The sequence below is a fragment of the Motacilla alba genome, chromosome 5 (genome assembly GCF_015832195.1).
Source record: "Motacilla alba alba isolate MOTALB_02 chromosome 5, Motacilla_alba_V1.0_pri, whole genome shotgun sequence".
Classification (NCBI taxonomy): domain Eukaryota; kingdom Metazoa; phylum Chordata; class Aves; order Passeriformes; family Motacillidae; genus Motacilla; species Motacilla alba.
In genome coordinates this window covers 28,766,446-28,782,754 of record NC_052020.1, presented here as the reverse complement: position 1 = coordinate 28,782,754, position 16,309 = coordinate 28,766,446, and the positions used below count along the sequence as shown (strand labels likewise).

The 16,309-nt window shown below is 38.8% G+C and overlaps 1 protein-coding gene across 3 annotated transcripts in view; it reads right to left on the bottom strand.

Annotated features, from left to right (window-relative positions):
* DCAF5 (DDB1 and CUL4 associated factor 5) overlaps positions 1-16,309 on the bottom strand; it is a 67,904-nt gene that overhangs the window by 14,205 nt on the left and 37,390 nt on the right. For all 3 annotated transcript variants that reach the window (XM_038139122.1, XM_038139124.1, XM_038139123.1), the window contains exon 7: positions 3,446-3,512. In XM_038139122.1, the coding sequence (XP_037995050.1) occupies positions 3,446-3,512 (67 nt within the window). The remainder of the gene's footprint in view (positions 1-3,445; positions 3,513-16,309) is intronic.

Below are 16,309 nucleotides of genomic sequence, written 5' to 3'. Positions count from 1 at the left end.
GACAGCTTGCTCACGTGAACTGAAGGATCCCCAGATGTCTTCTCAATCACAAATAATACCATATCCCTCACACAGCAGCAATATTTCAAAATTTGAGCAATATTTCAAAAGCAAGAGTTGCATAGATGATTCAGAGTAGTGAGCGAGGAATGTAAATTCCATTTTGAAAACATTTAGTCTATTAAACCTTCTATTAATCCACAAGCCACGTCAGGTTCTGTCTTGAACAGGGGTTCTTTACCAGCTAATAGGCCATGTTTATTGCTGTTAGGTTTAATAATGTCTTAAGCGCTCATATGTTAATAGGCTTGCTGGACAAGTCATGTATGTCTCTTCTCACTTCCAGCTTGCTTTGGAATCAAGTAAAAGCCGTGGAAACTCAGGACTGCTTTTCTTCTGCCAAACTTATGTATTAACTTTGCTAGAAGCTGCCTCTGAAAAAAACTGTGATACTTCCACAGATTACTTTAAAGAAGAAACTGGCTAACAAATTCATGAAACATTTGGCAATTACTTCTAAAGCACAGTGGAAAGCTGGATAGTACTTGGATGGAGATGAAAGTGGAAAAATGAGCAAACTATTCCATCTTTAAGAAACCACAAAAGGTGGTCAAAAAGCAACCAACCTTCTAGCACAGGAAATCCCAGCATGTTCAGAGTAATCTAAGACTTTAGAGGGAGACAGTCCGTAAAACTCTTCAACAGAATGGCTTCCTAAGCAATTTAGGAAATACCTTTTTTCACATACCTCCCTGCCCCAAAGGGGGCAAAAATCCTGCCTAATTATTAGACCAAACAAAACTACTTGCAGATTCCAGCTGATTATGGGAATGATTTAAAGCAACCTACTGGAAGGGCACTTCTAAACTATGACTGAAAAAAAACCCAGCAGAATTTGTTCTATTCTCCTGGCAAAATACCAGTAGAGGCAACCACATTTCTCCAACTTGAAATATGTTTGCAACTGACTGGTATGTTCCTTCACACTTTTCTTCATCTTTTGTTCACTAATGTTGCTAACCATTGGATAATCAGTACTTGGTGCACCTATAACAAAATAATTTCAGAGCTGTTGTTAAGGATGCAGCTGTTTAAAAAGATACAAGCTTGGAAAAAAAACTTCCCTATTTTCAAATAACTGATACAATTTAAGGGAGTTGTATCATAAATATTTATAGCAACACAATGTCTGAGTTCAACCGGAAGGCAGAAATCAGAGAGATATTTTTATTTAAAATACCAACCAACACTACAGGACATTACATCATCCTGTCTAGTTTGCACACTATTTTAAGTGAAAGACCACATTCCACTCTCTCAGATCACAACCCCAAAGGCACTCTTATTTTAGCTAGAACATAAGAACAAGGAGTTTTCCATTGAAGCAAAAGTTATCCAAAGTCTCTACATCCCTATGGCAAGACTATTTCTCCGAGAAGGAAGCACAGCAACATCTCTCTATGAAATTATTCTGAACAACGGGATAAGATTTAAGAAAGGGCATTTCATCACATTCAAAATAGGCACAACCCTTCAAGAAGAGCTGAATGAAGAAAGCCTATCACAGGTGATCTGGATGCCCAATTAGTTATTTGCCACAGAAGCAGACCTCTGCGTCTAACAAAACCAAGCTTGTGAGTTTTGCTAAAATATTTCAAAAAGAGAACTGCTCAAGTTACAAGACATTAAGACATACACATTCCTACTCCTGGATCTTCTGATTCGTTAAGCAACCACTGAGGGCAATTGATATTAAGTAATTAATTTTGTAACTGAAATGTTGCAAGTGTACTGACACCCTTCCTGAAGTTACAAGAAACCTGACCTAAACAGATATGACATTGTTGTGTGGCAAATCACAAATTAAATTGTAAATTTGTGTGATCAAAATGTATCACCTATTTGTAAATAGCAACTCTTTTTGCAAGCATATATCTTTTTTACAGAGGGGCATCCTTAACAACTACTCTGAAATAGATTACTTTGCTAAATAATTATTTTGCTTACAGGTGCAACAAGTACTAACTATCATCCTTGTGCAAAAGTCCCAGACAAAAAGTTTGCCACGTGCAGATGTCTGGGAAAAAAGTTTTCAAAAGCATCACAGCCATATAAACAGAAAATCTCAAATCCAGATTTTGTAAAGGAAGTCATGACAGTCTGGTGATACATGCAGAAAATGTAATTTTACAGTCCACATAATAAAACTTACAAATAAATAACTAATTTTAATGTATGTACTCTTTGTTTTAACTAAGGAGAAAAATCCATAAGTAGTAGTAAACCACTGTGTCAAATGTACAAATGTACAAGAAAATCACACAATAAAAAGGCAGGGAGATATCTCTATAAAACCAAGCTACTGGTATTTAGCAGGACCATCTTCAGGGCTTGTGGACTGCAACATGAAATGTTGGTTAACTAAGCAAAAACCCCAAAATTAGAATGTCATTTTCCTCAAAACCCTGCCATTAACCAAAGGCTATTCATCCTCTCAGCTGTGGATTATACAGCTGTTATTAACAACCTTTGAAAAATGAAACAAAATATTTTCATTTTACCTCTAACACAGCTTGACATTTTCTCTCACTATTGCTAAAGCATCTGAGACCACAGGATAGCCCTCAGTTGTATTTAATATCACTAAAATGTACAGTTTAAAGAGCCAGAGCCACTAAAAATGAAAACACTAGTACAGTTCTGAAAGTCTTGACTCTTTCAATTAAAACTTAACCCTTCTAGAAGTGCAGTGATCTGTTTCAAGAGAAGAGAGATGCTGATGTTGTATGGCTTAGAATGTCATATTGCCAAACCCTACACCTTAGCAGACCACATCAAATGAGACACTGACCAACAGTGACATTCACAATGGGACTCTTACACTGCCCCTACACTGCTGCTTCCCTTTAACATCCCTCTCCTGCACTTCCATACAGAGCTGTGCTACTGCTGTTTGCTTACCATGCCTGCCCCAGCATGGGAATAGGTCAGAATTTAGTCAAAAGTGGCCCTTTCCACCAGCTGATAGTGCTCCTCCACCCAGAAAGTAAAAATGCATAACTCTCCTGCATTGGAAATCAGTGGGAAGATTTTGGTATAAGAGGAATGAGAGGGGAAAAGAGGTCAATGCACTGGAGCTGTAAGGAGCACCCTGAGAGCCCAGCACTATTTTATGCTGCAAGCTTTATTATGGGAGGATGATCATTACATGAGAAGTGGGGAAAAAAAAGAAAATCATTATGAGAAAACATTCAAATGGCATTGACCACTGTTATCCAGACATTGGATCAGGCATTTGTATACTCTCCCTATCCAGCTTTCCTCAGAGTTGCTCTAGATTCACAATGTGAGAACAGCAATTTTTTTGGAATACCAATTTAGTATTTGTCAGACACCTGCCCCCCCCCACTCTTCCTTCCCCATCTAAAACAACATCAACACCTACCTGCTTCTGGATCTGGAGGAATCCTCCACATATACAAATTGAAGTCATCAGAGCCCGAAAGGATGTACTGTTAAGAATAAAAATAAAAGCAGTTTACAACAAAGTATCATTTGAATGATGCTATTTTACTATTGATCTACTTCCTCCAAACCAAAAATGAGAAAAAAGAATAATTTCCATTATTCTTTGCACCTCACTGATCAGTTTACATTTAAATGGGGATAAAGTACCAACACAAAGATGTTGCCTGCATAAATGAACCAAAATTGAAAAGCATATTTCATATATCTAATACCTACTGCCCAAAGTGTATGTTTGCTTTGCTAAATAAGGCTATGAATTTTGGATGGCTTTAATACAAGCATGTCTAGGTCTAGCTCACACTCTCTATTTTCCAACCTCCAACTCTGGTCTTTTTTTGATGTTGAAGCCTTTCATAGTTTTTTTTCTCATCTCCTGAACTACCAGGGAAAACTCCATCAAACACATACCTAAGAAGAGAGCTGCCATGTCCATTACACACAAGCATGTCCATTATTCATTAAGCCAGACAGGTCTACCAAGACCATCAAAAGTCAGTCACTGAGAATAATCTTGAACACCAAACAAAAAACAAAGCTAAACATTCACTGTCAGTAAGTCTCAAGGGGTTTAAAGCCATGCCCCTCCGCCCCATTTATCACACTATTTATTTTTTTTCCTGGTCATACTTTGAAGAGATGGAAGGCTGCCCTTTTCCAGCAGTACACAAATGATAAACAATGTCTTTATTGTGCAGAACTTCAGGCAATATGCAATTTAAAGCAGCTTAATATACTACAAGCAGGCACTGGAATGACATGTGACATTTGACATGGCAAAAAGCTTACGCCTCTCAGCTCTGAGAGGCCACAAACTGTGCCTTGCCTCCAAATACTTCTTCTGCCATAAATGAGAGGGAGTACAGTTTATTTCTCTCCCAAATTAGAGATTAAATGACACGTAGTGGAGCCAATGGCCGATTCCAATGCCAGTTATACTGGTGTAGACAGTGTAAATAAATCTCTATTTCTCCACTAATGTTAGGCTGCAGTTTAATGAATACAGTCAAGAAGCTGGCTGGGTTTTTCATTTTATTATTATTATTAGGTAAGAGGAAAGGGAGAAAAATAAAGAAATTGACCCTGTTTGTCCCTTTTCTAACCTTTGATGAGAGACAAATTCTGTTTTGCTTGGCTGAAATATAACTGGTCTCTGCCTTTGATTCTCCAGGGGAACATAAAATCATCAGGCAAAGTAACACCAAGCAGTGAGGAGACAAGTTCTGGAATAACACAGGACTCAGAAGCAAATAAACAAAAAATATACACTATCACAAAAAAAAAAAAAAAAAAGAAAAAAAAGAAAAAAAAAAAGGCTATCAATTTGCTATCAATATTCTGTTTGCAATGCTAATTACATTAGCACAGTGTTTCCTATCACAAAAATGCAATAACGAACCACTAAAATCCCTTCTCTGGTTTCCTGCTATCATAATCCAACCATTCTTTTTTCCCTCATCTTTAAGAGTGCAGGATGTGAGTAAGCACTTATGAATGCAATTCTGCTCGTTTTCTGACAGGTAAGAAGCACTGATCAAACAAAAGCTCCTTTAAAAGCTTGTGCACACTAGTTCAGAATCACTCATAAACCCATACTTTCCAAGCCAGAAAGTTATTTCTACAAGCCAGCATGTTCAAGCACTTAGGCAATTTACCTTCCAAACTGACCTGACTGTGCCAGGAATATGTGCTTCCCCTTTCATTTGACTGCTCATAAAGTGTTAGCCCACAGCAGGCTGAGCAGCTGTGCCAAAACTCCAAGGATTAGGGCTTATATAGGAAACATCCCGGCAATTAGAAAGAAAGCACCTCTAATATGTTTTGTTAAAGAAATGCTACATGGAAAAAAAGGTCTCATTTGTATAGAAATGTTGCCAATTGTTACCATTTACTACCAAATTGTGTTGTTGAAGCAGCAACTAGTTTGCCAAGGACACATGACTAAAACCAGACTTGTAATTAAAACACCTAGAAAACTCAGTATCTTGAATTTATGACCATATCTTTCTTTCTTTTTTTTTTCTTTTTTCCCCATATATCATAAACTAACAATGACAGGGCCCCAAAGTGACAGATTTCAGATATCCTGCATGAGGCACACAGTACAGAAAAACCATGTTATGCACATGCCAGGAATGGAGTGTCTCTGAGACCCTTCAAACCTGCTTCTAGAATTATTTGCAGAGGAATGCTCTGTGTGTCCTGTAAAACTCCATGACCAATTGTGCAGGAAATGTCATGTGTCACTGCCCACAGAAAGCAATATACTACCTGCAAACAAAGACCATTGACCCCAGTATACTCTGGGGGTATACTGCTTTTTTTTTTTTTTTTTTCTGCTTTGGAATGGCAAAATTTAGGGTGCCCTTGCAGTGATGTATAGTAACAGCAACTTGACAACTTGATGCACTGTCAAGGGTGTAAACAGGAGGTCAACACAAGTGATTCTTCCCCTTATCTGGCTTTTTTTGAAGCCACACCTGGGGTATTGTGTCTGGCTTGGGTCCCCCAATGCAAGAGTGATACTAACAAATTGGACAGAGCGGACAAGAGGGCTGCTGCAGCTGAAGGCCTGTGACCTGCAGGGAAAACCTAAGAGAACTGGTTTTGTTTAACCAGGAGAAAAGGAAGGGACAGAGCAGACCTCAACAGTTTCCCACTCTTCAAAGGAATACTGAGCAGCCAGGGACAGACTCTCCTCAGAGGCATGCAGGATACCCAGGAAGTCACAAGTCACAGCAAGGGAAATTCCAGCTGAGCACAAAGGAACAGCAAGTTCAGGAGCATAACAAACACTGCAACTCAGCCCCAGAAAGATGGTGGAATCTCCACTCTTGCAAATCCAAAATTTACCTGAACAATTCCCTGAGCAATCAGATCTGACTTTGAAAATCCTTGTCTCTGAGAAGCAACTCAACTCAGCTGATCTCCAGAGCTCTCTTCTGACTGATTTTTTTCAAAGATTGCCAAAATAAAAAGGGAAATAATTGTCTTGGTGGATTATGCTTGGGCTTTGGGTTACAGGGGTGAGGGGGAGGAGGAGGGGAGAAGTGAACAGTGTCAGGAAAATGCCCACCTGAAACCTTTACGCTCCATCATGAAAGTACTAATGGCAAGATGGGCCACAGGGACAGCATCTGCAGCTCAGCACATGGACTTGCATAAATTAAAGTGATCACAATTTGGGGAACTTAAAGGAAGAAATTGATGAAGCACCTTAAAATGTTTTACAGAATCATAGAAGGGATGAGGCTGGAAGGGATCTTTGAAAGTCATCTGGTCCAATCCACCTGCTCAAGCAGGGCCACCTAGGAGCTGACTTCCCAGGACCGTGTCCAGATGGGCTTCAGTTACTTCAGAGCAATCACCACTGAGGTATAAAGTAACAGTAATAGGAGGGTCTGATTTTCAGTCCACTGAAACACAAGGTGAAGAACTAAGTGGCTTGCTTCTTTTTCTCCTGTGTTATACACAGGCATCAGTGCAGTGGGGTGCAGTGATTGGAACCCCTGGATGTACACAGGTGGTTACAAGGATGAATCTTTCAATGTATTTGAAGTGTTTTTGTTAATGGAAGTGTTTTAGATTAAACCCTCGTTTTAACTCCTGTAGTATTTTACTTTGGTCTGTTTCAGCAGTATTACATGGCTTGTTTAACCTCTGTGCTTGGAGGCTTTGCTTATGTGGTGGTTATCTTTCATTCAACTGCATATTTACAGACGTATCTCCCAGAACTTCTTTTTCTCAAATGTTTTTGAAAACAAAATGTTGTTGAGAGGTGGGTTGCTTGGTTTTTGCTCTCCTAAATTTTTTTGTTCCTCTAAGTCTAGCAGCAGAGATGTCTTGTATATTTGTATCAACAAAGTAAAAGTCCTAAAGTCATTAAAAAAAAACCAAACAAGGGCCTTTCCTTTAAAATTCTTCTACCTGTCTAGGACACTTGGCTAAAGTACTCTGGAGTGAATTAAGAGAAAACAAGTAGGAATGAACTGAACATCTGCAATGCAATTATGTCCAGCCACAGAACAAGTTCAGCTTGGGATCTAAGATGAAAAAACTACTTATGGTTTTAATCTTGACACAAAACAGCCATTAGTAAATGCCAAAAGCATTAACTGATAAAGTCATGTACACAAGTTTGATGTTGTAAGCAATGTGCTGTGAGTAGTGAACTTTTTATATAAATTAAATTTTATTTTGATGGTTAGGTCTGCCAATAATCACCAGAAATTGATCATATTCCACAAAATATCCAAGTGTTTTGTACCTCTGCCCTTACACTGCCACCACTGTAGCAGCCAGCATTGTTTTGCACTCTCTTTCCCTGTAGGGATACCTTTGCTGTGCACGTTTTCCTGCTGTTCTCACAGCATAGGATTGAATTCCCAAATGCATTTGTGTTGTCCTGTAAGACTAGGTGATATAGGTCCAAAAAGTAGAAAGCAGCTTTTCTGGTCAAGATTAAGAGATTGCCAGAAGAACCTCATGACTGCAGCCATTGCAAGAACAATGTGCCACATAAAGATTCAAGGGCTGACACCCAAGCTGCCAAAGTCACAGACATGCCTGATTTCACTTGCATGACATTTGGAAAACAATCCTCAATTCCAATTAGTACTCTGCACAAGACAATCAGAACCTAAGCCTCTAGAGAGCACAGCTGGACTGATGTTACTAGGACATTTACAGGACCATTTGTGAAAATTTTTCTTTGATATATTCATTACTAATATAGCAATAAACCAATAGTTCACTGCACTAGTTCACGGTTGTAGAATAAGGATTAAGAAAACTAAGAAGTCAGTCCCTATTACTAGAAAAAGAAATAATTGCTATTAAGTTCACCAAACTCTAGTTAATAAGGGACAAATCCTGAGAGAAAGGAGTAGACTTCTTAAAATGAAGGAACAGAAAGGAAAAAAAAAGAAGGGCTTGAGGAAGGGTAGATGGAAGAATGTCATCCTGCATATGGTTAGGCTCCACTTTAAATGTGAACAAGGATTTTTGGTCCTGAGGGGATAGATTCCTAGCAGAGTACCTTCTATTCAGTCACTTTAAGAACAAAAGCCCAGATAATCAAATCACAGAGGCAAGCCAGGGGGAGGCAAAACCACGTGCATTCACAGAGACAACTAAATGGCTAAGACACCAAGCACTGTCCTCCTTCCACCCTCCCCCACAAAGACAAACTCAAGCTGAACATAACCTCAAGAACCACTGCAGTGCTGAAATAGGAATCAAACCAGACCCTGCATGAGGAGCTCAGATGTCTGGGGGGAACAGACCAATATTAAACCCACCTGTTTCATTGTCTGCCTTTTTGCTGCTCTATCTGACCAGGACTTCAGAAATCAACATTTACAATATTCATGCAACCACAAGATTAGACAGAAAAAACACTTGCTGTTAATACTGGAATTTTTTTTGGAAGGACAGAGTCAGCTTCTATGCCTAGCTGTTAGCAACTATGACAGGAAAAGGCTTCCAGATGACTATGAGCTGCTGATTCAGAAGTTTGCCTTAGAAGGAAGAAAACTCTCAGGCATGGCTAGAGTCTGCTCCTGGGAGAAAACACCAATTCAGTCTGGGTTTCGAATGCACATAAAATGCTTAAAATGAACCACCATCAGGAATCTGAAAGAATTACATTGGACTAGCACTCCCCACTCATTCCACTGTAACTCTTCTCATTTTCTCTCTCCCTAAGGAAATTACAGCAGTTGATATAAATAAATGAAGATCTAATCTGCTTCTGTAGTCTAGTAACAGTAGCATTAGCATTGCATTTTGCAGAGTACTACCACTCTGGGGAATTTATTTTTTGTTCATAGCACTGCCAGTTTGAAAGCGTTCAGAATCCCACAAGCTACATTTCCTCAGGTGCTACTAAATATGGATTATTTCAAAAAAATGTTATCTAAATTGCACCTTATTTTAGTCGCCAATATCCACATTTTTCTGCTCCCATAAAATGTCCTATTGCTTATGACCTATATCAGAGAGATTATTGAGCTTTTGGCCCTAGATAAAGGACTAGCAGACACGGATAATTTTTCCAAAAGTATCAGCAAGTCTCTTGAATGGCCCTACTAATGTAGGGGAGAACAAAAAGAATATAGGAGCCTGTCTTAAATGCACAAATCAAAAAGCACCATCACCATATAATTATAAATGCATGCACAAACAACAGATAAAGGCACAGAAATTATAGCCATTTTAAAAGCAAGTACTGCTAAGTTACTAGCAGGAAAATGCTTGTCAGACTCGAATTTCATGCTGCTGTTTACAGCTTTGAAAGAGCAACTTCTTAAATCTCAATTCCCACTCACTTGGGCATGTCTGTCTGCCCTTTCTTCAGAGGGGCCAATGAAACTGTGCAGAAAAGATCAGAGCAGACAGAATTTTTCTCGGGGTTTTAGTGAGCTGTCCCTTGGCTTCATCAAGTAGTGCAAAACCCACATGCTGGGAGAGAAGCACAGAGGCATCCAAATTTGAAACAGTTAGGCTGGTGCTTTGCATATGTCCTTTAAGAGACAGGATGTATAGGCCCTTTATTTTACCTATAACATAAATTAATTAATTGGTGGGGTGTAGATTTTTGGTTCATTTCCTATGATAACAGATACAGAAACTCATTTGGGGCAGTCTGCTAGGCTCAAGTCTTAATTCCTCCAGACTCACACATCACTTCTGTGGTGGAATATGCGCTGATAAGCATAGAGGAAAACACAGTTTGACATGAAGCATCACTGAAGTCTGAAAAACGTTTGTCCAAAATAGACTGGAATTCACAGCAATCAGCTGTGGAAAAGGAATCCATTTACATGAAGAATATAAAAACTGTATTTATCCAAGGAGGAAAGGTTTCCTAAGTAAACAGGGCTTATGCCATTTTGTTCTTTGTGACAGCTTTCTGTCTCCAAGAACTTCTAAGCCTAACAGCCAATTTCAAATTTAATAAAGAAGCTGAAAATTCCAGAATTATGGACAGTACAGAAATATTCTTTTACAAAAGGGCAGCTGCCACACAGATGGGAGAGAGATACCCTGTAAGTAGCCACTGAAAACAAAGCAGTACAACAGCTACATCCCACTAACTAAACATCAGGAAAACCAAAAGGGTTGAACCCAACAAAATCCCAGGGTGAACATGACAACCTGCTTCTCATGGAGCTATTTCAAGGGGGATAAGCAAGCTATAAACAAAAAGAAGCAAAGCATAAGAAAACTGCCCTCATACACACGTGTGTATCTGTGTGTGACTTGTATGTGTGTATACATGTAAGTGCATATATATAAAAACCACAACCATGAACACCAGTCTCGTTATATGTTGCACTTTATATGAGAAGTATTTGACAGAACACAAACAAAATTTTTTTAGCGTTGCTTCTAAACTTTTTGTGGTGTCAAGACTGCTCTACACATCTTATGAAAAAAAGCTTCCCCTGCTATTTTTCCATTTTAAAAAATTACTGATTATTTACAATTTGATCATAATTTCATGTTGTCCGCATTTGCTGCAGGTAGAAAATCCAGATTTACTTTCAGTCCATTTTTCTTGTCAGAGTATCCACTAAGCAGATAGGAAACAAGGTAGGGACACAACTATGGAGGAGGAAAAGAAATTTTCCTATTCCAAAAGCATAGGAATAGAAAATACAAGCAAGGAAACAACAAGGCAAAACAATTAAGGACAACAGTCAATTAATGATGTATTTCTATATCTTTGCAATTCCTGACCTGCCAGGCTGGTACCTTTATGTTGATGAATCTAGTTGTTGATGAATCTAGGTTTTTAGTATAGAATTCCCACTGAATACAGCTTGAAAGACTGCTGTAATCATCACTGGCTGGCTTCCCCAGCAGGTCTGTTCCCACCCACATGTCTTCTGCTAACATTGGAACCCCTAACAGCAGTGGTCTGATTCAGTAGCTACACACAAATTGTCACAAGTCATTCAATATAGTATTGCCATTTATTTGTTTCAGCCAGATCCTATAGGGTCAGATGGGTTGCCAGCACAGCCCAAGGGAAGTACAGGATGTCCCCTGAAGGGCACACTGCCTTGTTGGTACCTCGAACTGCAACCCCAGTCAGAGTGGCTGTCTCCTTGCAGCAGCGCTCATTGTCACCAGCTAGAGATCCGTCTCTCCACAGCAGTTAACCAGGAGGTGACAAAATAATGAGCAGTCATCTGTGCAAGCTACTAATCTCTTATTCCCGTCTTTCAAAGAAAAAAACTAAAGTAAGAGGAGACATAACTGTGGAAGCTCTCTCTGAGATGTGTTTTGTAAAACTTACACCTAAGAAAAGAATTGCCGACAAGGTATCTACACACACAACCTTTTATCTTCTACTTTATAATAAATTCTGGGGCACAAATTACAGTTTGGGTTTGTTTTGTTTTTTTTTTTTCCAATACTTAGATTCAAAGAGGGCTCACAACACTGTCATGTGAGCTGTCATGTGAAAACAGACATCTTTTCTCACAACAGCCAGGACAGCCTGTTCTCTTTACATTCTACCCTGTACTCCTTGAGAACGTTTTTCAAGAGGCTGAAACTGGCACAAAGAAAGAGCTTAAAAGTTTTCCATCTCAGCTGGAGAATCAAACAGGTGAGTCCAAAAGGCTTTTTAACAACAGAATCTTTGTTCCTCAGTAAGAAGCATGCCTATCTCATGAACTGGAAAAAGTAAAGCTGTGAGACACAACAGACTGGAGAAATACAAATTGCTTCTAGTATATAAATTTCAAAGCAAAAAATTTGTATTCTCACTCCCTAAATCCCTACTCTAACAAGCAGCCAACTCTGTGTGGGACAGTTTCAAATGCTTACAGAAGCATCATTGAGAATAATCCATCAACATTTTTACAGCTGCCTTTTTGTAATGCAGAAAGGCCATAACAGGAATTTTATTAATGAACAAATGCAACTTTAAAATCCTTACTGAGGATTTCTATGGCAGGAAAAACTTGTACTACATTACAAAGAAATCAACAAATTTATCTGAGCATAGGAGAGGTACTACTAACTACACATTTCCCATGATGTACTACGAGAAACACAAAGCCTGCAAAATTCAAAGTCTCCTGCGTCTGAGCTCCACTCCACCAGAATTTAATTTCAGTATGGATCCTTTTGGGCTTATGTATTGCTGTGCAGATGTATAAAATCCTACTCCAAGGGCTTCTAGGAACTCAGAAAAGGACGACAGGAAATGGGGCTGGCAGGATGCACCAAGAATGGGGGAAGAGGCAATCAGAACAAGAATGATTAAAGAAAACTCATAATTCCTGCTGTTGAGACCTTGACTCCGAAGAGGCATTTTCAGTATGACCCTCCCAACGTCAATCACCACAAATAATGGGGAAAAATGAATAAATAATTTCAGCACTAGATAAATCTCATGCATGGACTTTATATGTATGTATTATGCTTATAGATAGAATTTAAACTGCTATTTAGATAAAGCAAAAAACCAAAATACAATGTCATCAGTAATTCTTGGAAGAAACCAAATTTAAGACAGAGTAAGACATTGATTTTCTTTTTATCCAAGCACAGCAAGGTATTTGCACACTGAATGCTTTTCATATATTAAGAAATGCTGACTGCAATAAGCTACTATTCATTAGGAAGTCTTCCGTGCACAGGAAACTTAAAATGTATTCTCTAAAAGAATAATTCCCTTTCTTCTTGCTAGTTCTTAAACCTAGACATTGATAAGCATTACTTCCTGTGATAAATTACCTTCAAATTAGATGACACAAAGAACACCACTGAAGAAAATTCTCTTTCTTTACAAAGGCAATATACAACCATACAAGACCCCCGGCACCGATACAGCTAACCTTGTTTTTGGAAGAGTTACATTCACGTAATAATTCTGTCCAGCAAAAAGCTGGCTTGTCCCTAACCAGGGCTATTCAGAACACGAATTTCAGCATAATGAGGGCTGTAACTTTATAGGGAGTTGGAGCAGCCTTGCAGTACCATGAGCAGTGCATTCCTGAAACTCTCCTATACCAGTGTAATGTCAACAGAAAAGGCTGAGTGGTGATGTAATGTCTGAGGGCATGCCAGAGTCAAGACACTTTTTGTTTGATTCACAGGGTACAAGTTATTTCTCCCCACCCCCGCCTTTTTAAAACAGGCAATACGCAGTTGATTTTACAACCACAAGCCTTATAGAGCCTCACATTATCTACACAGGGAAAAACAGGAATGAACCGATAGCATTCATCATTGTGACACAGGCAACAATTCTTGAGCAAGAAAACCTTTTGGACACTTTGGAGAGTGGTTGTGTTTTGTGGTTTCTTTCTGGGCTTTTTTTTTTTTGCTGTTGCCCATCACTGTAGCCCCTGAGGCTCCTACACTTAAATACACATTTGGTCAGGTACCTAAAGCCCTGCAATACTTTCTGTATCCTCAGATATAAGAAGATATTTTCTATACCAGTCTAGCAAAATCCTTAGTATTTAATAAATTAATAGTTTAAACATTTCCCAAATTCTAATGCTGACAAGAAGAATAGAAACTTGCCCAGCACTGTGACATGACTAGACAGTCTCACACATTTAATATTTGTATATAATCAAACACTTGTGCATGCTAAAGTCAGTGGGACTTGGGTGCATAAATAAACCATTTTAAAAATTGTGGACCTGGATTCTCAGAAGAATGGATAAATTATTTTCTCACACAAATCTCTATAGCCAACAGAGGCAGTGGGAAGCTGAGAGTCATGCTTGATCCATCCAGCCTACCTTACCCTTCCTCTCTTTCACAGCTGTATGACTCAAGTGAGCTCCTGGATAATGCAAATGCCATTTGAACCTGTTTATCAACCAACATCAAAGCTCTTCCTCAAAAAGTAGAAAAATTAGTGTCATGTGAATAGGTCATTACACCAATGACAAGGACAAAAGAAAAAATTCTGAGAGGAGCACATGAAGGTAAGTTTAAATGGGTGGAAATAAAATACCAGCTAAACAAGGTCTCAAGCTTTGATAGTTGCAATGAACAAGAAAAGCATGACTGTGGCATTTTTAGGAAAAATGCTCATGGGTGTATATGTATATATATGTACACATACTGCTCATTGACTTTGAAATCAGGCTCACAAGGACAAGGACAATAATGCTTTTGAAGGCAAACAATATTTTGCAAGGCCACAAAGAGAAACAAAGCTGTTTATCCTCTAAGATCCCAATCACTTAGCTTGTGCTGCAACCCACAATACCTGCAGCAACTCAAAATCACATAAGCATTTCAGAATGTGTTCTTAAAAAAAAAAAAAAAAACCAACACAAAAAAACCCCAAAAACATAACAAGTGAGTCTTCCTGGATTTGGTACCTTAAAATATTAATGATGTATCATTCTTTGCTAAGAGGTTTCAATCCACTTGCATCTCAGATGCTCCAGTAAAAGGAGGTGGTACATGGATCACTGCACACCTGCTGGTAGCAGGCTTCCCTCTAGAGTGACACATCAGGAGCTCTGGCTCCAAGCCCTTTTGAGTACCTATCACAATCTGTGAGCACTAAAAAAACAATACTGAGAAAATATTAGAAAGTCTAACCCCCATCCACACACAAACCAATCAAACTGCTCCCCAACTAGTAGTCTGTGTTTTGTTTCGGCAAAGGAAAAATTTCATCAATTTAATACACATACCTTGTCAAAGTAAGAACACTTCTGGTCATTTTGGGAAGTTAAGCATTTGGCTTCTTAAGATATAAGGGCAATCTCCAAGAGAACTCTTAAGCTGTGTGCTTGCAGCTCAGAATCTGCTCATTTCTGCCATACCAGAATGCAATCCATATGGAAGAGGGTGTTATTTACCTTTACTGTAGATTTTCACCACTGTATTAAAATAAATTTCCAAAGGCAACCCAAAACTAACAGTTATGGGGTTTTAAACCCTGATGCCCATAATTTACAAGAAAACTTCCTGGGAGCTAACCATTTGCTATGTACAAACTTCAGAGAAAGATTAGCAAAGGCTGTAGTTCTGTGAGGAGCTGAGTCTCCCAGAGCTGAAAGGCCATTTCTCCATCTCCCATCTATCTTCTGATCCCTATATCACATCCAAATGCTTGTCAGAGCTCTCTGAGCATCAGTACAAGTCATTAACCCAGGAAAATAAGTAAATGCTGCTGCCAAGTTAGGAAGTGGTATCAGTGAAAGGTCTTACATTACCTCTGCTGGACAAGAAAGGCCTCCCCCTTTCAGCAGTTCACTTTTTTCCCAATGTAATTGCATTCTAAACAGTGATGAGTTAAGGATAATCCTTTCTCATCAGAGTTAAAATATAGTATAGAAATGGAACTTTATGAGGTGAACTACCTGTGCAGGCAACACATAATAGTTTTTGAACACAGGAGACTCCATTTTTAGTTTACTGTGCTCTGTAAGAAAGGTACAACCTAACTATTTAAGACGGCTTGAAAGAGAAAAAAATATCAAGTTGGCAGTTTAATAAAGATGAAAAGAAGAATCCAAGACAGAGAAAATCAGAGGTTCAATGTGAAAAAACTGCTAAAGAAGCCTTCCTACCACAAGTGCCACTCACAATTTGAAAGCGACTTTCTTATCCACAAGTCCCTTCAAATAAGCCTTAGCCCACACAAAATTTTGATACTATGAGGAAATACAAGCAAGGTATTCTGTGAAGCTTACTTTACATGGATCTCAAATGAAAGACATTCTTTATAAAGGCTAAAACCAGCAGTATTAAAAGGGTGAGGCAACTGGAGCCAGATTATTGGATA